The sequence below is a fragment of the Cydia fagiglandana genome, chromosome 17 (assembly GCF_963556715.1).
Source record: "Cydia fagiglandana chromosome 17, ilCydFagi1.1, whole genome shotgun sequence".
Lineage (NCBI taxonomy): Eukaryota > Metazoa > Arthropoda > Insecta > Lepidoptera > Tortricidae > Cydia > Cydia fagiglandana.
Window position 1 is genome coordinate 16,083,642 of NC_085948.1, and position 22,883 is coordinate 16,106,524.

The 22,883-nt window shown below is 37.7% G+C and overlaps 1 protein-coding gene across 1 annotated transcript in view; it reads left to right on the top strand.

Annotated features, from left to right (window-relative positions):
- Positions 1 to 209: 209 nt before the first annotated feature.
- Positions 210 to 22,883, top strand: part of LOC134672616 (uncharacterized) — a 57,756-nt gene continuing 35,082 nt past the window's right edge. The window contains exon 1 of the mRNA XM_063530571.1: positions 210 to 666. Coding sequence (XP_063386641.1) covers positions 480 to 666 — 187 coding nt within the window. The 5' untranslated portion in view covers positions 210 to 479. The remainder of the gene's footprint in view (positions 667 to 22,883) is intronic.

Genomic DNA, 22,883 nt, shown 5'->3' on the forward strand with positions numbered 1-22,883 from the left:
TGCTCTACGTTTGAGAGCCATAAAAACTACATCAACTGAGTAATTATGTTAACTTTACAACTTGAAGCGGGATGCATAATACCTTAATTACGAGAGACAATTCACCCGTATGGATGTAACTAGTTTGCAGCCTAGATTACAATGTTTTATAGTAAAGAGAGAAAGTAACACATACCGGCAGTATCACCCGAAAAATTGCCCACTTAAACGTACTGTCCAGTTTAACAAAACAAAATTACTTTTTTTTTGCTTTAATTTTGTGGCCGAGATACGCGAATGGCGCGCATTCGGTCAGTCCGCACACCGCAGCGCGCCGCCGCCGGCCGTTCCAACATGGACGTCGCAAATGCGCGCCAAAACGAATTCCATTTTCAAATATGTTTACGTTCGTTCTTAAATTAAATAGTTGATAAATAAAAAAGTGATGTTCCAATCAAATTATAATTACCAAAGATTTTGCTCAATATGAATAATTTAAAATGGTCACGAAATCGATGTTTAAAAAATGCTTGCTGTTTGCTGTGATATTTTTGATGTGCACGTGTGAGGGGAGGAGGAAAATCAAAAGAAAAGTGGAAAGTTTTAGTGATGTGACCAGCAACTCGCTTAAACGGATTGTCAAGAACTCGAGTGACATTGAAACTTCGCGCGGATTTTTCCCGCCAGGTGAGTTGAAACTTTTTAGGGTTCCGTACCCAAAGGGTAAAACGGGACGGGGGGGGGGGGGGTTTACTAAGACTTCGCTGTCCGTCCGTCCGTCTGTCACCAGGCTGTATCTCACGAACCGTGATAGCTAGACAGTTGAAATTTTCACAGATGATGTATTTCTGTTGCCGCTATAACAACAAATACTAAAAACAGAATAAAATAAAGATTTAAATGGGGCTCCCATGCAACAAACGTGATTTTTGACCAAAGTTAAGCAACGTCGGGAGTGGTCAGTACTTGGATGGGTGACCGTTTTTTTTTTGCTTTTTTTTGTTTTTTTTAATTATGGTACGGAACCCTTCGTGCGCGAGTCCGACTCGCACTTGCCCGGTTTTTTAATATCACGGAGTCAACGACCGACTTTACTCTTGCAAGTGGGACAAAGGAATTGACTCGAACAGCCAGGACATAAATAAGCTCGTTTTGTGATGTGAAATTTCTTATTGCTTCTTCTGACCAGATGAGCCCACGTTATTGCGAAAAAGTTGTGTCGTAAAACGCGTTCCCTTGTTGCAAGGTATTGGCACGGACGGTCGTAAAGGGGAACTTTGTTGGATTTATTTACTGGATAATACGGTGAAGATATTTTGATGTACTGCTTGTAAGTGCACTAGCAGATGTTTTTCCTGGGAGATCGCCAAAGATTCTAGAGAATAAGGTCGGAAAATCTGAGGCTTTTATTTGTACTCACATTTTCTGCCATCTTTTTAGGGTTAGGAGACTAGATTGGAGTTTATTATGTGGAAAAGAATTTTCTGCTACCTTCATATTATTCATATACTTACCTACCTATCCCTGACTATCATGATTCTTTATTAAGGTGTATTCGGGTAATACCGAATGTCGGATAATTCCGAAATTCAGATGAAAATCACCCTTAATTCCATCATAATAAAAGTCTCCTTTAGGAATCCGACAGTTTTCGACATTCGGAATTACCCGAGTAAACCTTAGTCGTAATTGTTTTAATCTTGTAATATAATTCGTAATTATACCTTAAATTGATTATCCTATGATCCATAAAAATGAGTATGTGGATGAGTATTAGATATGACTTTAATTTTAATGTTAATATCGACTCCATGACTTACCATAGGTAGTCCAAGGTCATTGAATTCGTAATATGCCTTACATTATACAAAAGTAATCTTCACCGTTTATCTTAATTTTAAATAGCGTGAAAGTGATCAGATAGGCCCTCGTCATATTTAGAGATTTCCTTTGTATCCAGTCACGCTACGTTGGTTCATATCATAGGCGATGAAATACTAGACACGTAAAGCAGCACGGATATGATGGTCGTTCTTGTCTACGTGACAGCGTGATAAAAGGGTATCCGTCACTTTCTATCCCGCGGTGTTAGAAAGTGACAGTTATTTTATCACGTGGATAAAGCCATCCATAATACGCAGGCTGAGTATAATATTGTGGCTCCTCTACACCATTCAGAGTTTAAACACGGTACTCGACTGAAAAGCGCTCTATTATATAACGATTGTATAAAATACTATAATAGGTTTGTGTATTACGGAAGTTTTGTTTCCAAGGTTCGGAAAACAAAACATTTTACGAATAAAATTACAGTATCGCGTGATGTAAATATTCATTTAGCCTTATTACCGGAGGCGTTATTACTGTCCTGTAGCTCTACTATCAGTTTCGTGAATGACAGTGAGAAGTGAAGACAGTGAGAAAGTTAAGGAAAATGTATGGAGTAATTGTACAGAGCCTCTACCGGTCACGTAAAGAACTAAAAAATTCAATTGGTACCATGAGTTATAGACGTTTTTACGCGAGTTTTCCATACTTGCCTAACTTCACACCTAAAACGCTCTCTTTCTAATTATATAATGAAAACTGAGCCAGAATTATTCTGCGTAAATACTTTACGCGAGTAAACGTGACAGATGTTATGGAAAAATACGTGCGTTTCCAACGTGACATTTCTGTCAACTTGTAAACACAACAAATACGCAGATTTTTCACGAATATCAATGCAATTTTCAACGTAATATGTATAAATTTATAACAGTATGTGAACTTCAAGCAAAACTTTAAGGGATAAATCAATTAATAGTTCGATAAAAGGCTGATTTAGTACAAAGGTAATGAGTTATACTTGACATCATATTTTCCTATTTCTACTGCTACATTTGCGAAAATCACATTGCTTACGAGCAGTTTTTGGTTTTAGGCAAGAAGCTGATTGAAAACAACATTTCCATGAAAACCCGGATTGCATCATGTATGCATGTAGAAGTTACATATGTATTAAGAATTAAGGCTCAATACAAGGAGCGGTACATAGACATGTTGCTGTTTTTGTTGCTGGGTGCACATAACACATACTAAGAATAAGACATACCATACCGCAAGACCTATTATAATATTTACACAAGAATTGCTACGTATTTTATTAAGCATTATTATCTTATATAAAATAAAACATACAAATGTTCTGTGGGTTTATTTATTTTTCTTTACTAAGTAAGTATTATTTTATTTTCCGTTGTTCAAATTATTGTGTTTGGTACCTAGGTAATCGTTTTTCATGTCAACTTGGTAACAGGAAATATAAAACTTTCTTCTAAAACTTTTGCTGGTGGTTCTGAATCTGAAAATTTAAATAAGATTTAAACACATTTATTGCCAAAAACCCGCTGCGTGGGTTCATTTTGTATTGGAAATGGGGCGCTTGGCACTGAAATATACTCGAGATCATATAGGTACTATAAAATTAAAATCGCTATTAAGGTCATACGTAGGGTCTGTGCGGAAAGAGAAGAGTCGTAGGTATAATGTATGGGCTCCCCTAAATTTCACGACTTTTCTCTTTCCGGACACTCTATTAGATAATGTTACTTAGCAGTAGGAGACGGCCGCTGTCATGATGCGGACTGAAGCGGACCATTATAATACATACCTATTTTAATATTTTAAGATTTCTTCTCATGTGTGTATTATTTTCATCATAGGTAATAAATATGTAGCCAAAAGTAGCCTGTATAATCGCGCCGTATACTTTGCTTCCTATTTTTTAACACGCAATGTTAAAATTATGACTCGATTATTAATGATGTTTACGTAATTATCATATTTTGCAATTTTTGTCTTGAATACAATTATATTTTAATTTATACACTGTTTACTAACATTGATGTGTTTATTATTTCCGTAACTATGGCAACGTCAAATCTTTAAAAATTTGTAGAATGAAGGTTGAGTCAGTAACAAAGTGACAAAACTGGTCTTAGAGCATTTAATAACTGGAGTGGCCATTGAGTGCTTACTGTTAGGATTTAGGATTAGGGTTCCAAGCAGGAAAGAAAAGCTTGTTTTAACACCATATAGGTAATGTTTATTAATCTCAAGCAAGACTACATAGTAATGGCGTCTCATACGAGAAGAAAGAACACCTACGTTTGTTTTATATTGACAACCGAATAAATCAAATATCATAGTCGTAGTAGTCTCGAAGGTATACTCTTTATTTTTTTGTTGACATTATTACTTACCCCTCTGCCGAAAAACTTGCACAATTGTGCAAACTTTTGTATGGACCGACATGGCTTTTTGTACGATACGTACAAATCATGTAGAAATAGCAATACATTTGACGTCCCCTCCCCCGCAAAAATCGGCGGACTGTTTTGTAAAGAAAATGACGGCGATGACATCTCCCTTCTAAATGCTCTTAGTGGATGGTAGAGGTAAGGAATACAATCTCCGTGTAATTAATAATGAAAAAGTGTCCGTCAAAAACCTTAAGAGGGAAGTATACTACGTAATCGTCCATACAAAAAGAGAAAACGTTTTTCCACTTGTATATAAATACGAGTATCTTCCATTCTCCATGATTTTTAGTACGGTATTGATACAATGAAAAACTAGGTTTATGGGTTTTCTTTTTTTCGCTACTCTGGAGAGATTTAGAAAAATTATAATAGCTGACAGCGTGCCCAGTTTTTGCAAATATTCTCCCTTAAAGGAGTTTTCTCATAAAGTCATAAAGGATTCTCCTTACCTCTAACCTCTATATTCACGGCTACCATCAGTATATGTAACATTACTTTCTGTGCATCTCACTTGCACTAATATGCGAGAGCGAGATGCATAGATAGTAAATTACGTAGACGTGAGAAAATTTGTCAATTTTGTTATTTAGTTCATTAGGTGACTCCTAGAGGCGCTGTATAAAACTCCGATATACTCGTAACTCTTGCTCTGTTTTTTAGTATAGTTAGAAAGGGACAGTATCGTTTGGAGTGGAGTGAAGTTAGGTACATAAGACCGTAAAGAAACGTAAAACGTGACTCACGGCACGTTTATTCACCGAGTGTAAGTGAAAAATACTCTGCCAACTGATGGTAGAGGCTCTGTTTTTCCTATAAATTATGAAAGTGAAAATGGAATACATTTAATTATTTCGCTTTTCTGTTTCGCCCTATGGTTGACTGGTAGAGAATGCCTATACCGGCGTTAAGTCCGCCTGTTGTACTTTTAGTATGTGCAATAAAGTCTAAAATAAATAAATAAATAAATTATTTATTTACATCCATAACATTTATAAGCCCGGAATCATAGAAAATAATGAAAAGAAAACTCAATGAGTAGATATTGCGAAGTAATTTATTGCGTGAATAGCGACTATCGTTTGATTCTTTGAAGTAAACATCTTTTCATTGTATACTATCCTACATTTATAGCAGCATGGTTAGTATTATGTAGAAGGGTATATGAAAAGCTGTTGTATAATGTTATTAGTATACAATACGAGATGTAAAAATTTACTAGCTATCCCGACGTGTAATTTGGTAATGTATCAAAACAGCCCCCATGTAAGAGCCATTAAAATATATAATCAACTACCCCACAGTATAACGACCGAGATTAGAGATAGCGTATTCAAGAAAAAGCTTGTAGACCTACTGATAAAAAAATGCTACTATAGTATAGACGAATTCCTTAATGACAAAGATTTAAATTGACTTGACACTTAATTAGATGTGACAAATACTATTATAATTAATGAGAATAAATTTAAATATATGTAATTAAACTGTATAATACCATTATTCATTAATCTTTAGTACTACATATATGATGTTACAAAATATAACATAAGTATAGAAATAAGTCATTGTAATGCCCTCACAGGGTAGCATGTACTATTCCTAAGATATATAATTAACACCATGTATTCTTATGCATCATTGTACTGTACATGTATACAATAAATAAATAAATATTTCAATATTCTAATAATTAACCTCTAGCCGCCCATACGTCAAACCTTGCCAAGCAAAATTAATTATTATTTTGTCAACACAATTAAATTTCAAATTTGAATGGTACAGGAGACCTTTTTATAGGTCTCTGGGCGGTTAGAGGTTATAATAATAATTAATGTTGCTTTTACTACAATCCCCTTCAGTTGTCATCCAGCTACATATTTCTTTGACCAAATTTTTCAACTCTATCTATTTATTTGTTTCACGAAAAAAATCCCTATGGGCCCGACTCGGATTATGAAATAGATATCTATTAGATATCTTTGAGACATCACCAAGATACGATAACGATATGTTTAAGATCTAACCTGTCTAATTTGACATTTGCGCGATTCTGGAGATACTCTTGAACGATTTCCACAGGATGACTTAGAGATCATAGATATCTTACTCTATCTAACAAGTAAAAGTGACATTGGTTGCCCGAACTGAAAAAGAGAACTAGTTGATATCTAAACTATAACGTATCTAGAATGGATCTTAGTACGTGTCGTCTCTTGTGAATATCTTGAAGTTCGAATACGGCAGTATGACTCATTCCGTACCCGGATCTTAGAGATGTCAGATGGAAACTTACTCCACTGTCCAACTAAACCGATAACCGCTCATCCCACTAACCAGGCGGGCGACATGCAAGTAACCGGTCTAAGTGTAACTTATTGCTATCGCTTCACTTGCACGGGCGAGTTGACTGCTCAGTACGGTTATGATGGTCGTTCTTGTCTACGTGACAGCGTGATAAAACGGTGTCCGTCACTTTCTATCCTACGGTGTTAAAAAGTGACAGTTATTTTATCACGTGGACAAAGATGGATAAAGCCATCCATAATACGCCGGCAGCAATGTATAGATTCGAGTTTCAAGAAAAATTTGCAGTGATTTTCATAGCCCACGCAGTACTAGTGTTTTTCATAGAATTTTGACGTTTAAAATAACGCACTGCGTGGGTTATCAAAATCGTTGCAGTCTTTTCTTGGTCTAACTTTAACTTGCAGGACATTCTCAAAATTACCCACGAAAGATTATATTGGGTGAACCAATTAAATAGTTATTTGACGATACAAGTGCGAAAAATAGGATATTCGAAACGAGTGGCGATCTATTTAAACACGACGAAGGGAGTATTTTAAATCGACACGAGTTGCGAATTACATATTCTCACATGTATATCGTACAACGTTTTACAGTAGGTACATCATTATGGCCCTTTAAATTTTCGACATAGTGACATATGTGCTAATTATCGCACTGGTTAGTGCGGTAAAGTAGCAACATAAGGTGGTAGTTCTAGTGATCGACATGCTAATGCCTAATAGATGTCACCCTGCTGTCATTACTATTGACAATGACTTACGTTTCAAGATGACATGTACTGGGACCTCGTCGAGCACCAGTACCACCACCTTACGTGTTTTAACTTATCGCCACTCGTTGCGAATTTCTTACTTTTCGCACTTGTATCGTAAATGTACTATTACGGTTGCGGGTTTGGCCCCATATTGGAATGTGCAATTTGCAGAACATTCTCAAAGCTGCAAATATTATTATTATTCAGAGCCCACTGTGTCCCACTGCTGGGCAAAGGCCTCCCCCCTCTTCCTCCTTTCGTCTCTATTTAATGCAATATCTGGCCTGCCTCTCAAGAAGGAGTCCTAGTTATCCCGCCATCGCCGACGAGGCCTGCCGGCTCCCCGGTTAGGCACTGGTCCCACCGCGAGCTAGTAAGCTATGAGCTATCGGCTATAAACACGAACAAAAGATAAGCACTCCCGTGTAAATAAAAGAGACACGGCGATATTTATAGTTCACCGCTGGGCGAGTAACTATAAATATCGCCGTGTCTCTTTTATTTACACGGGAGTGCTTATCTTTTGTTCGTGTTTATAGCCGATAGCTCATAGCTTACTAGCTCGCGGTGGGACCAGTGCCTTAGACTCGTGGGGCTCCCACTCTGTGGTCAACTTGACCCACAAGTCGTCCGGCATTCGGCAGACATGACCAGCCCAGTCCCATTTTAACTTAGCCGCTTTCTGGGCTACTAAAGCAGCAAAGCTTTCCGAAAATCTCGCTACCGCGTCAATGTGACGGAGGATTTACGTTACTAATTGGCGCCTATTTCAATGACGCCCTAAGCTCGCTAAGGCATGTGAATCACCGCCGGGTACAGGGTGTGTTGGAAAGCTGTTAAGTGGGCAAACGGCTCGTAATGCGACCTTGCCAGTTGCATGCAATTGCATTAAGCTCATTCAGCGGTAAAACTAGGTCCTCATCACCATAATGATCCGTGCCTATGTTTATTATGCGGAAGTTTTACGACGTATACATTTAAGGCTACCCACAACACACACACACACAGGTATGCAAAAAGGTCTATTTGAAGTACTTATTTGTGTAACAGTTTAATCAACTTTCATTTTGTATAATTGGCCATGTCGCTAGACGAAAAGTTTCCAAGATAGGTAGGTATAAGGAATAAACCGAAAAATGGGGTCTTTAAACCCCCCTCTCCGCCCGGCTCAAGAGCTACGGCCTCGGACTTTTGACATGTTCACCTCCTAACTAGTCTAAACAAAGTTACGGAGTCAAAAATTGTGTTCCAAGCGTTTCCCTCCTACCGTCTAGATAAGTCTATACCTCTTGTTGCTTGGACTATCACTAAATGGCCGGGCGCATTTAGCATTTAATTTTTGCAACACTCAGGTAGTGTACCTATACTTAGTTCTATTTGGTTTTTATTAATTTCCGCTAACTTTATTACGGCCCCGACACTATCATTAGCAATGACATGAAATTTTATGACGCTCCAGCGTTTGGTCCAGTCAGGTCATGACATTCTTAAATCTCCCCACACACTTATCAGTATTTCTATCAGTATTTTCATCATTACTTGTCATGGGGATTTTAAGTTATTATTTTCCTAACCGTTCTTAGTTATGTTGTAGTGTACGTTTTGAAGAACACAAAACCAAGACATTATTCAAGCATCGATTCAAATATTTCTAACCTGTCGTAACTATACTATGTACTGTGGCAACTCTATACCCGATGAGCCAGAAAAATGCAGAAAAAGAAATAGGTAACTAAAAAGAATATTTATTTGTTTCAACCTTTTCGTGCGTGCGTGCGTCATGACTGTGTGAAAGATTGGTAGTTAAAAAATGTATACAAATATATTTTTTTATTCTTACCACGAACCGGGAATCAAACTATTCTTAAAGTACGATCAGCATCATATAGTAGGTAGCATCCAAAGTACCTATCCAAATAGTTCGGTACGCCATACATACCTATTATTATATGGTGTACCGAACTATTTGAATACTTTGGATGCTACCTACTATACGACGCTGACTGTACCTACTGGATTCTTCTTTTATGTAAGAATGTATACGTATTTGGTTAAGAAAAAAGGTACCTGATATGTAACCTAGTTAACTTACCAATAATAAAAATACTTTGTTTTTATTTGGTTAGTAAAATAAAAACGGCTATGGCAGAAATTTAATTGATGTTTTGAAGAAAACTGAATGCAATTTATTTCGTCTTAAAGATCTATATTGTGTTCCTTCGAACTTTATCTGAGTACCTATCTCTTTTCGTTTCAGATCCTTATGAAAAAGTCTTTAGTACCGCATTTTTCTGTCGCATTCTATATATTATGCTGAGGGAAGGACTTTTAAGACACAGGTTTTTGGGGTATCCGAAATACTAATACTTGTACATAATTATTAAAAAAGTGGTTAGGATTTTGCTGATTAAAACTAGTCGGGGTTTCTGCGGTTGACCTGACGTTTAGTAAAAACAATATCTGTGGAGGTTCGAAGTAAGGAGGTATAAAAAAAGAGTCCGTCATAAAGCAAGTTCGAACGGGATAGTCTTATATGGAACATTCAACCATAAACACTAACTATTCATTCTCAATTAGTCATAAAACATTTTAAGCTTTACAGGCCTGATTTAGTTAATATGTTTTATTCCTTTCTTACAAATACATAAGTCAAAATGAGAGATAAAGACCAAAACGAGAAGATGAAAACTATTCATAGCTAATTCAGGCCAGTAACGCGTTTATGAATAATGCCATAAACCAGAGAGTTTACTTATAGGATAGGTGCATACTTACAACATATTATTATATAAGGCCATATACAGAATATACGAAATAGGGATGTTGACCATATTTAAAAAAATATATTGAACTCCATGCACGAAATAAAAATCAAAAGGGAATATTACGCAAAAGTCGGCGTAGGGTCCACTAGCAAATTCAGAGGGTTTACTTCGAAATGCGAAAATCTAAATTTCGTTATCAGTCTCTAACGCTCGAATACGCAAGAGTGATAAAGAGGCAGAAAACGAAATTTCGCGGTAAGACCTCAGTATGTGCTAGAGGCGCAGAGTATTGCGTAATATTATTCTATTTCCCTGAATAGGGAATATTACTCGAAACTCTGCGTAGGGGGCGCCACTACCACAATCCATCACAATCTGGGGGTCTACCGCGAAACACGAAATTTCGTTATATAACCTCTCTATCACTTTTCATCATCATCATCCTCACTTTTGCATATTCTAACGATAAAGAGGCAGATAACTAAATTTCGATTTTCGCGTTTCCCGGTAAAAATATAATTAAATTGTTGTAAACAACTTAAAATAAAAGGTTTTTAATTTTTATTTCATGTATGGAATTTTTTTAGAAAGGGACAGATTTTCTTTATGCATCGTATTCTGCATGTTTTCCTTTTTTCTTGAGAGTCAAGTGAAAATAAACTTTAGAGCAATGATAATAGAGTAGATATACTTCACTTATTGATTTAAATGCCAGTAATGACTCTTGTTAGTATAAAACCTTCTTCTAAAGTACTTTAAATGACGGAATGAGGGATTAGAGTGATGCGCTCCACTCACTATCAGTATAATGTCATTATTTTGACATTTCTTCAAAAATATTAAAAATGTTTAATAACTTCATTATCGTCCATCATTCTTTCTGTCATTTCTGATTTCATCATTCTAATCAATTCACTGTCAGTATAATGTCATTTCTAGTATCATTACTTTGACATAACTCCAATACTGACGGAAATTATTAAAATAAACTTCATTACTTGCCGTCATTCCTTCATGACACTCCCTACACTATCACTAAAAACGTCATTCCGTCAAAGTAATGTCAGTATCCATGATAGTCTCGGGGCCGTATTGTTATCTGGAAAAGATTTGTGATCAATCAAATTGTTTCAATACTAAGCATTCTAAGCCGATTTTAATGAAAGATGTTTGAATCAGTTTGTCTTAAAACTCGAATAAAAGATTAAAAGTTAACCGGTTTCAATAAAAGACAACTTCTGATCTTAAAAATCTGTAGGTTGGGAGGTATGGTATTAGGTTGGTTTTCAATAATTTTACTTCTTTTGCTGAATTTTTGCATATTTTTCAGATCCGGCATACTTTTACTGAACCAAAGCCATAAAATTGGCATAATTTATAAAACTTTTAGATGAAGACATGTGACCTGAGCCGCTCATATCAAGTTTATCGACAGAAAGGCGATAAAATTTATCACCCAGTCCATAAACTGGATAATGCATGTCCCAAAAAGGTATTTTTATCACTTACAATGACCTGTACCTGGGGGATATCCATTCGTTTTTATGAAGATGGACATAATTTTTATGTTAAAGCATTATATGCTGTTTTAAACGCTTTTATTTACTTTTACTTCGCACGTCGTCGCTTGTCTGTTTCCATATTTATTGGAATTAAATTGTTATTATTTTTACTTGTCATTTTTAAGTTTATGTTAAACAAATGACACTGCGGCAGTACCCCTTTATCAATTATAACCAAGTCACGTTATCCCCCCCCCCCCCCCCCCCCTACCATTAAATAGGTACAGCCTGCATCAATAATAGCGAATAGCACAACGCGATAAAATACAATTACTTATCTGCTATCCTTTAATATTTAGATTTAAGTATACTATTTTTTAGTGCAAACAGGTACGACAACAACAATGATTATTGCATTAAAAATTGCGATATGCGGTTTAGCATTCATCAAATGTGACGTCCCACGGGTAAAGGTACCTACCTTATGGCGGTTGGCGCTTACGCTAATGGCTCCTCTACACGATGGGCCAACGCCGGCCACTCCAAGGGACGCATTTATGCGTTAGAGGGAGCAAGTGATATTGCTATCTCATTCTACCGCATGGCTGCGTCTCTTGGAGTGGCCGGCGTTGGCCCATCGTGTAGAGGAGCCATAATATTAACGCCGCTCCAATATCATTGCGGCGCTATGTAACGTAAGTGCCACTGCCAGCCGCCATAAGGTACCTTTTACGTGGAACGTCACAAATAGCGTTCTCGCGCGCGACTCCATACATTTAGCGCGACTTCAAGTGTGGACTCGCGCGCGAGAACGCAACTTATGCTAGACCGCCTGGGGCTGCGATCCATAGATAGATACTTTAGTTAGTGTACTCACGTAGTCTCAATCTCAACTGCTACTTTTGTTGCTGACTGTACCTCATACACTCGTAAAATATTTCGCTATTCTCTCCTCGTAATATTAATGTGTGTTTGCGGTTACCAGCACATTAACCGTAGCTTTTCCACATTCACATACCACGGATTATTTTATTAATTAGTTAGTGGCTTAGTGAAACCTTAGCGAAAATAATAAGAGTGTGGTTTTCATTAGATTTGTAATAAGTGGTAAAAAACTGTGAGAAAGAACGTTCATATGTTATTTTGATCAAAAAAAAGTTGTAAATAGTAGGGTAGGACCTATATCTACCTATATTATTTCCGTCACTAAATACCAGTGGCGGCGCGTCCATAAAAGCCGGTTCCCACCGGCTTGCCTGTTTTTGGACGTTTGAGCAGAGTTGTAAAGGAAATATGTAAGCCAAATAAACCCCGGCTTGCCTATGGATATGTTTGACGCGCCGCCACTGCTAAATACTAAATATTTTGATTTTATCAAGTTCTTCCCGTCAAGTCGTAATCTAACATTACAGGTGATTCCTTATAGTCTGTTATCATAGATATAAACTATGGATGAGCGCATGCATACGAATTGCCTGTTGCGAGCTTCATGTCAGCAAAAAAGCGCCATCTGTTACACACTGCGTACAACTACGTGAGCTCGACTCTCGCGATAACTTTGTACGGGCGTACAAGGCTTGTTAAGTTTATTCGCGGTTTATATCAGAGGAGCGTCGAATAAGTTTATGGTTAATCAAAACGATATTTATTGTATTAAAATGGGCGAACTTATCCTTCTAAGTTTCCGTTCTTCTACGTTATTTCGTGATGTCATTATCGTCTCAGGCGGCAATGCAATATTTTAAACATTCGCGCCGTGCGGTGTGCCGCCCTGTGTAAAGGCTCCTCTTCACGTTGGGCCAACGCCAACGCCAACGAGAGACGCATTTATGCGTTAGAAGGAGCAAGTGATATTGCTATCTCATTCTACCGCATGGCTGCGTCCCTCGTTGGCGTTGGCGTTGGCCCAACGTGAAGAGGAGCCTTAAGCCGGCTCTGTCAAGGTCGACAAGTTGGCCGAGCTACTAGCTACAGCAGTACAGTTCGATAAGTACCTCCCGAGCTTTCGCGGGTAAAATGCGGCGAACAACTATTTCTGTCAGTTTCTTGTTTGCAAAACAGGTAGAGTAAAAAAGAAGGAATCTATACAGCAATACAAACTAACTAACTATTTTGGCTCAGTGATCCAAAGAGAATCTTGGCCTCCGAAACGAGAGCGTGCCACCTGTCCACAAACATGATGCAAAAATATAAGTAGGTAATGGAAAGTAATAAATACAGCGATGTGAATTAATCGGTGTTTGAAAATGCGCGCTTTGTTCCTAGCGCTCACCTGTTAAATTTTTTTGAGTTTTACCTACAGTTAATTAAAAACTTATACCTGACAAGAATTAATATACTAGGTACCTAAGTCAACGAATAAAACAATAACAAATACTTGATCTTGTTATTTTGAATGTTTTTAATAATTATGTAAAAGAAACGGGAACAAACTCTGTAAGTCAGACAATAGGTACTTTAATTTCGGTAATTATATCCGGTAGGTAATCAACTAATCATATTTAAGTAAATTTACCTATACAAATCACGCATTATGCATTTCTACTTCATAATAACTTCCAAAGAGAAATGACGTCCTTACAAGGTTAATGCATTAGCGCTATGACGTACGAGCGAACATCAGTTGCGCGTGAGAATGAAATAAAATTATCGTTTAAAATTGGTTTTAAGCAATAAATAAACCTAATTGGAAATTACTTACCGATGATATGAGGTCCCATTTTTTTTCTTATACTTCCTATAATGGTTTTTGCACCCTTTTACAACGCAATAAGGCATTTTTGTGTTATGCTGCGTGACAACTTTCTACTGCGCAATTCGCCACACGACTGAGCGCCGGGGTGTGATAAATGCAAATATCACACCCATGTAGCGGCCCCCTTTTTAGTGCTCGTTAGCCGCGTCCTTACGAAGTAATATATATGTCCATGTCTGTTATATTATGTATAAGGAAAATTATATCATTATTTGCACAGATGTTTGAAAAAATAATAATATTATAAGTACGTCGATTCCTCACTCTGCGGCCCTGACCACCGGCAGCTTGGGCCCTGCCCCGCTGCCGGCGGCCCCCAGGTTAGGTTTTTTATAATGTGTTTATATGTAGGTATTTTTTATTGTTTTTATGTGCTTTTGTATTTTACTTTTATATTCATGTTATAAACAACCTAACTTAAGATGAAAAATGTTTTAAGTATTATTTTTGTTTGTAGGTATTAAGTTAGTATGCACTAATAAAATAGTCCGTTTTGTTCTTACATGAAAAATAAATAATAATATTATAATTATATGGTGTTATAGGCCTACAGTTACGGATATAAATGGCTAATCTGACCTCATCTTAAACGAGTTTGTTATAGCAAAAACTGTGCAGAATAAAACCTGATCGAGTTAAATTAGGCTGCGTTTTAAGTATACCTATAACGTTCTTCACCTACTCGTATTTATCACCTCAGGGCAGAGAAGTTCGCAAATTGCGGGGATTTTTCTCTGTCACTCTAATTACGCCTTCATTGGAGTAAAAGAGAAAGATCCCCGCAATTTGCATATTTCTGTTTTCGCGGTAGCCGCTCAGTTCATAACTATATCAGATGGATTAAAAGACACTCTTGTCAACGGTCAGTATTAGTAAGTAGGTATCTAAAGTATCTTTGTTTTCTTTAGTGACTTTAGTAGTATTTTGTGTCTTAGGGGCCCACTGATTAACAGTCCGCCGGACGGTATCGGCCTGTCAGTTGATCAGAACTGTCAAAATTTTGTTCTAACCGACAGGCCGATACCGTCCGGCAGACTGTTAATCAGTGGGACCTCGGATCCTGGTCAACAAATATTATAAGAATAAGAATAAGAATAATAAGAATAAGATTTATTTCAAATAACCTTGTTGACAATATTTATATATCCTGTGGCCCCACACTAGGCTACGCCTGTGATGTGGTAAAAACAGAATATAATAAATACATATTTAAATCCCATACAACAAACGAGATTTTGCGTAATGGTACAGGACCCCTGTTCGACAAGCGACGTTTGACGTATCGTGTTGATCTCCCGTTGATGTGGGAAAAATCATAAGTTCTCGAATACGTACAATGTCAAAATTTGACATTAACAATCCACAGTTAGGGTGACAAGCAAACCAAACCGAACCACCCTTAGTTTAGAGTTGAGTTTTGGTTGTACCAAATGATATTATCCACCGTCGATGGAATCAACACTCCGTATGCAATAAAATCAACTGTTGATTTGACGTGGATGCGAAATCTGACAGTTGTACATGTCAAATTTGGCCCCAGAACCCTTCGTGCGCTTTCGACTCGCACTTGGCCGGTTTTTGCTTATCTCGCCAGAAAATTAGAACATTTAGAACATAATGGCATGTTTTCTCCACTCTAATGCCAAAGAACATTAAAAGAACCAAACATCATTCACCGGCATAATAAATAATAGCCGGTCTTGAAGGTCTAACCGGAAAAATATCAAATGCAACGGCCATAAGCTATTAAGTAGGTATAATGTGATGCAACGCATAGAAAGTTATAGAAACATCATATCACTTTCGTTTTCACGGTCAGCCATGGTCGCGATGCGAATCGGAGCGTCCGAACGAGGTAGCAAAAGTATCTCGGACAGTATAAAGATCGTAAAATCTGGGAGACCGAGCTTTGCTCGGAAATCATATAAAAACTCAAAAATGCGCGTTTTCCCAGAGATATTAATATTTTTAAGACCTAGCTAGATCGATATACTTATTACTTACCCATTTATAGCTAGGTCTTATCTCTGGAAAAACGCGCATTTTTTTAGTTTTGTATGTTTTCCGAGCATAGCTCGGTCTTCCAGATATTTATTAATAAGTTGTTACCTAAATACATGATTCAGTCCTAAAGAGCATAAAATAATTCAAGATATTGGGCTATATCGGGGTTTAAAAAATACCGGTTCTGAGCCCTGGTCCGCATGGCAACTAATCCTAAGAAATGGCGTAGGAACTAAGCGACTGCCATCTGACCTTGCAACTTTAACATAACGCCAAAACTTACTTTGAACCAGAGAACACCGGATTGAATGTCGCACGCTTTTAATGCTAGGCTACCAGCGTTTTTATACGTATATATTATATTATACAAAAATATGTATACATTTCTTCACCTTAATCCATTGCAATAAGGAAAAAAAATGTATACATATTTATGAACTCGACTGTACATATCAAAACTGTACCCCCTAGTGTACATTTCATTCGATAGCGTGTCATTTTGTACAGAATTTTGACTATTCAAAACTTCCCGCTTGGCACGCTGTACAAAACCCCATACAAAATAAGACAACGCAAACGCGTACGTCCGTCACGCTATAGAATGAAATTTACATTAGGGGTCTGATATAAAAACTAAACACCTACCTACCTACCGTACCTACTGTACCGTATCTTTGCGTACCTACGTAGGAACGCAAAGAGAATAAATTCTCAGATCAGTAATCCTACCACGTACAAATACGAAAGTGTAACACAGACCAGCGGGCGCAGCACGGTTCCATTTTTATCGACTATCACTAAGCGCGTCCCTTTCGCACTTACATACTTGTTAGAACGTGACAGGCATGGTGACAAGCGATAAAAAGGCTACCGTGCTAAGCCGCCAGGTGTGGATGGCATAAGCCTGAGGATTCGGTTTCCCCTCTATATTGCGGATTCTGTGGCTTATTTAAGTATCTATAACCCTTCTGTTAGGGAATAATATAAGTATATCTTGTGTAAGTAACTCTTATGTGAAGGCAATATTGAGTGTGACATTAAGGTACCATTTTTTTACCACTTTTCGAACCACTTGCTAGTGGAAAGTTTGGAAAATTTGCTCGGGTTGCTTGGTCGGGGGCTATTAGCACGTACTTAATTGCCCCCTTGTAAAACAATTGACTATTCATCTATTAAAATCGAAGAAGCTCGTGATTCTGAGTCAAAATAACATCAAATTTCCTAGCCAAGATTGTGAGTCATAGTTCACCAGTAATTTATTAGGGTTCCGTACCCAAAGGGTAAAACGGGACCCTATTACTAAGACTTCGCTGTCCGTCCGTCTGTCACCAGGCTGTATCTCACGAACCGTGATAGCTAGACAGTTGAAATTTTCACAGATGATGTATTTCTGTTGCCGCTATAACAACAAATACTAAAAACAGAACAAAATAAAGATTTAAATGGGGCTCCCATACAACAAACGTGATTTTTGACCTAAGTTAAGCAACGTCGGGAGTGGTCAGTACTTGGATTGGTGACCGTTTTTTTTTTTGCTTTTTTTTTTTTTTGCATTATGATACGGAACCCTTCGTGCGCGAGTCCGACTCGCACTTGCCCGGTTTTTTTTCCACCATATCCTATTCACTCTCAGCATATATCGGTCAGCGTAGGTATAGGTGTAGACAGTTTCGTGGGCTATACAAGATTTCTAGTCACGCAAACTTAGGTTGGAAACAGGGGGCCAAATTCGACATGTACAACTGTCAGATTTCACATCCACGTCAAATCAACAGTCGATTTTATTGCATACTGAGTGTTGATTCCATCAACGGTGGATAATATCATTTGGTACAACCAAAACTCAACTCTAAACTAAGGGTGGTTCGGTTTGGTTTGCTTGTCACCCTAACTGTTGATTGCTAATGCCAAATTTTGACATTGTACGATTTGTACGTATTCGAGAACTTATGATTTTTCCCACATCAACGGGAGATCAACACGATACGTCAAACGTCGCTTGTCGAATAGGGGTCAGGTTGGCAGTGACCTTTAGCCCTAGCTTCGGTGTGACCTATGCCTGACCTGTTAGTTGCTAGAAATAGCTAGGTAATTAGTTTAAGTACCTACGTTTATGGGCTATATTACATATCTGATTGTTCCAATCGAGTTAATGACAAAATTACTTGCTTCATTTTTTTAAGTAGGTAAGTCTTTTGGAAATTAGTTTAACTCAAATATGAACAGTACAAACAAATGCGGTAGAGATCTTCCCGCTTTTAGAGCTGTCGAAAATCTTTACGTATCTTTATGTCTAGATAGATAGATAAAATACTCTTTAGTCTTTAATAGCACACCTCAGTAAAAGATACAGCTTAAATAAAACAATTGATTAAAGATAAGGTAGAGGTAAACGGTCTTATCGCTGAATAGCGCTCTCGACAAAATCGACTGAGCGGTTTAAGCGCCAAGAGGTGACAGAGAGACAGAGAGCTGCTTTCGCATTTATAATATTAAGTAATGATCAAGAGACTATTACCTAAGTCAGGGCTCCCCAAACCCCGGAACGCGGGCCAAATCCGGCCCGCGAAGCATTCCAATCCGGCCCGCCGACAGCGTTCCAATCCGGCCCGCGGGAGCCGGGCTCCAGGTGTTCAGCCCTAAAAGCAGCAACCAGATACACCTCTCCTCCCCCCTCGGCGCCGACGGTGGCCCGCGCGAAAATTCTGAGGCGTAATATGGCCCTCAGGTAAAAAAGTTTGGAGACCCCTGACCTAAGTAGTATTAAGTTCATTAAAAGAAAAGTGTATGAATTAAAGGGTCGGCAACGTTCATGTGCATGGTTGTTTTGCAACTGAGAAAGTAATAGTTAAGGGCAGACAACGAGAGGAAATTCCGAAATAGTACATTATTGTCGAGGCTCGGAAGTAGCTACTTGCAGGCTGAGGATTCGTTTTAAACGGACGACCTTGGGAGTCCGTTTAATTGAATCCGAAGCCAGCATGTAGCCTTCCAGCCGAGTCATATATAGTGCTTTTCGCAAAAATGGTGCAAGAAATATAAATATCATAGAAATATTTTACAAAAGCAACATTCTTACGTATATATTTTCACAGAACAAAGCCCTTGACGCCTTTTTATTTTTTTTTATAAAAAAAATAGAAGTGTATTTTTCTGCCGAAAATACGCCAACCTATTTGAGACAGCTAAATAGTCGCGGTACTAATCATCTGTTTGGCTGTTTAATGGGCCTGTGCCTTCATTTGATATGGCCATTACAACTTTTAAAAAGTTTGGAACTCGACAAATAATGGAATTTGTATGCAACATTGCAGTCCTAAAATCGAGACTGCAATGTTTTGAACTTTTAAATTTTTGACTGACCATAAACTCCGCGCTTCGCGACCTATTTTTTAGATGGCAAAGTCGACTTTGCCGTCCATTTTTGAGAAAAATAATCATAACATAACGTAACTTTAATAATGGGGTGAATTAACTTTTTGACTGACACAAATCTGTCCACGACTTTTAAACTTCGTTGTAAAATTTCGCGTTTAAGTACTTAATGGCTTTTCTATGTTTCAGTTTATGGTGTATTATGTTAAAACATTTCAGGTTATGCAGTAAGGTTAAAAATGCCCTAGCATAACATTTGGGAACTGTTAAACCTACTAAACAGAGTGGCTACCGCGAAAACAGAATTTCGCAAATTGCGGGGATCTTTCCCTATTACTCCAATGAAGGCGTAATTAGAGTGACAGAGAAAAATGCCCGCAATTTGCGAACTTCGATTTTCGCGGTTATAGCCCAGAAACTATGTATATTAGAAGCCGCTCAGCTTCTTGGTAACCCCTATTGTAGTGTAAATTTCATTCGATAGCGTGACGTGACGTACGCGTTTGCGTTTAGTGTAATTTCGAGTTTCCAAAACGTCCCGCTTGGCGCGCTGTTCCAAATACCATTACCATATACAAAATAAGACTTAACGCAAACGCGAACGTTTGTCACGCTATCGAATGAAACTTAACCCCTAGCAGGCGTGACTCACTCCGTGATTCCGTCGCTTTGCTACAGGTAGCTAAAAGTGCATCCGTTCGGCCCCAATTTTGGGGTTTGCCATATGCCGCGCGAGGCGCTGTCGCCACCTAGCGGCCATATCTGTGCTGATCGTAACAGACGCGTTTTATTAGAGAGTGAGTCTTCTGTACCTAGTACTATTATTTATTCTGTGCCCCTAGTGGGTTCAGAGATATATTGAGTAACGCAAGAGACACTCAAAACTGTCGGTCAAACAGTTAATTCGTCCAATTATGAACATAACGAACCTGTTTATTAGTTAATTGACAGTTTGACCGATAGATCACTCGATCTCCAGTTGTAAATACATTAATAAACTTTGTAATTGATAGGTTTAAATCCCCAATTCGTGATGAAAGCATCAATCTTATGGAACCAAATCTCTTAGGCATCGTCGGGAACTGCGATAAAGTAAAGTTTGGTATTGTGAAGTCAATACGTAAAGAAGACTAAACAGCTAGAGTTTGTGTGGAATGAGAAGAGTCGTAGAGTGTATGGGCTCCCTTAGACGACTCTTCTCTTCTCTCTCTTCTCTTTTCCGCACAGACTCTAACGGCTCTATTCGGAAAATGAATTAGATTTCTACTAGACTTCAACAAGTTACGATATGGATAATTTAAAGATATTTGTAAGATAGATATGTCAAATTTGACGATTCTGGGGGCCCTCTTGAACGATTTCGACAAGTTATGACTTAGATATCCAAGTCACATCTAGTCGATATCTAATGTAGATCTAGTTGATCTCTAAATCGTCTCTAGATCTTATGATTATCTCGAAATCCGAATAGGCCTGTAAATCCCACCAAAAACATTTTAATGTAAAATGTTTCCAAGACGAAACCATAAGTTTCGCACTGTCTAAAAGTTATCAGATCTTACGTAGAGCCAATCTGCTAACTCTACAAGCCCTAACTTCACAAACTTACAAATTAGTCAAAATATTTGGCTGGGCCGTTTCGTTACATAAACTAGTAGGAACCTATAGCAAAAAGTAATGAATTAAATGAATAGTGAATACATTTTTCACCTTACGCCCATCTCACGGTGTAAGTAGGTAATTCATATTACTGCATTGTACAAATTTAATAGACTGCTCGCAGTATCAGAACGAGTCAAGGCATTGGCTGCGCGCCTTGCGTCATGGGAACAATGCCTCAGGCTAATTTAGGTATAATTTAGGTTTTGAGGACTTATGATCATTTCTATACTTACATGGCAGATAAATAAATAAATAATTTTCCAACTATATAAATTTAATACGTACCTACATTATAGAAGGGATTTCGGGTTTCAGTAATATTACTCTTTGCTTTTACCCGAACATCGCCGCCCGGGGCAAACAAAGTATTTTCCCGAAATCAATTTCAACAGATATTAATTTGCTGAAACAAAATTAATCCTGGGTTTCTGTCTAGATACTCTAGATCGGGATAGCGGTGTTAAGATTCGATTAATATGTATCTTCAAGCCTCACAGTAAAGTATACTTTAGTACTGTGTATTAAAGTTCACTTTGGAAGTAGACTTAGAAACGTGTAAGGTTCTGGGGTAAAATATGATTGTAATAATGTTTGGTACCGAAAATATCGTATATATTTGTTACTTACATAGGTATACGTAGAGTTATACGCTCCAATCCTTGATATTAGCTTTTATATTATCTTGTGGAAAAAATATAGCTAATTTCGTCTGAAGTAGGTAGGTACTTAGGTACTTTCTAAAGCGGATCACAGTACGCATCAATATAATTTTCACCACACCAGCTCGGAAAGGCTTACTTTGCACTTCAAAAACTGATACCAAAGTTGCATTTTATTCACATGTGAGGCACAGTAATCAAATTGATTTGGTTTGATTTTGTATGATATTTCACATTTAATATTTGCTTCGGGTTGGTGTGGTGAAAATTTTTGTGTTTCACTCGGGGGCAAATTATGTTTAACCCTCGTGCTTTGAAACCCTCGCAACGCTCAAGATTCCATTTTTCGAACCACTTGCTACGCTCGTGGTTCAATTTTGGAATCTTTCGCTTGCTCGGGTATCAATATGAGCACGAGCGGTTAAACAACAACTTTGCCCCCTTGTAAAACAAATAACTATTTTACCATTATCTACTACATTGCCATTAAACAAAACTGACATATACAATATTACCAACATTATAACACAAACTTTCCCACCAATATGCGGCAAGCAGAGCTTTACGGCCGTTCTGCCAACCTAACAAAAGAAAACTTGGGTCCAACTTGGCAATAAATAAAACTCGCATTCTGAACATTACCTATCTGTGGCAGCGAGCATCTGGATAATAACGAAGGAGTGTTCCTTAATTTGGTGGGAAAAGTTGGCTCTTTTTTTGCAAAGTTGTCGACAATTTCGTCGTTTATTTTGGTAATGTACGACTGTGAAATGTAGCGAGGTAAAAAGGAACATATTGTTTGAATTTAATGTTG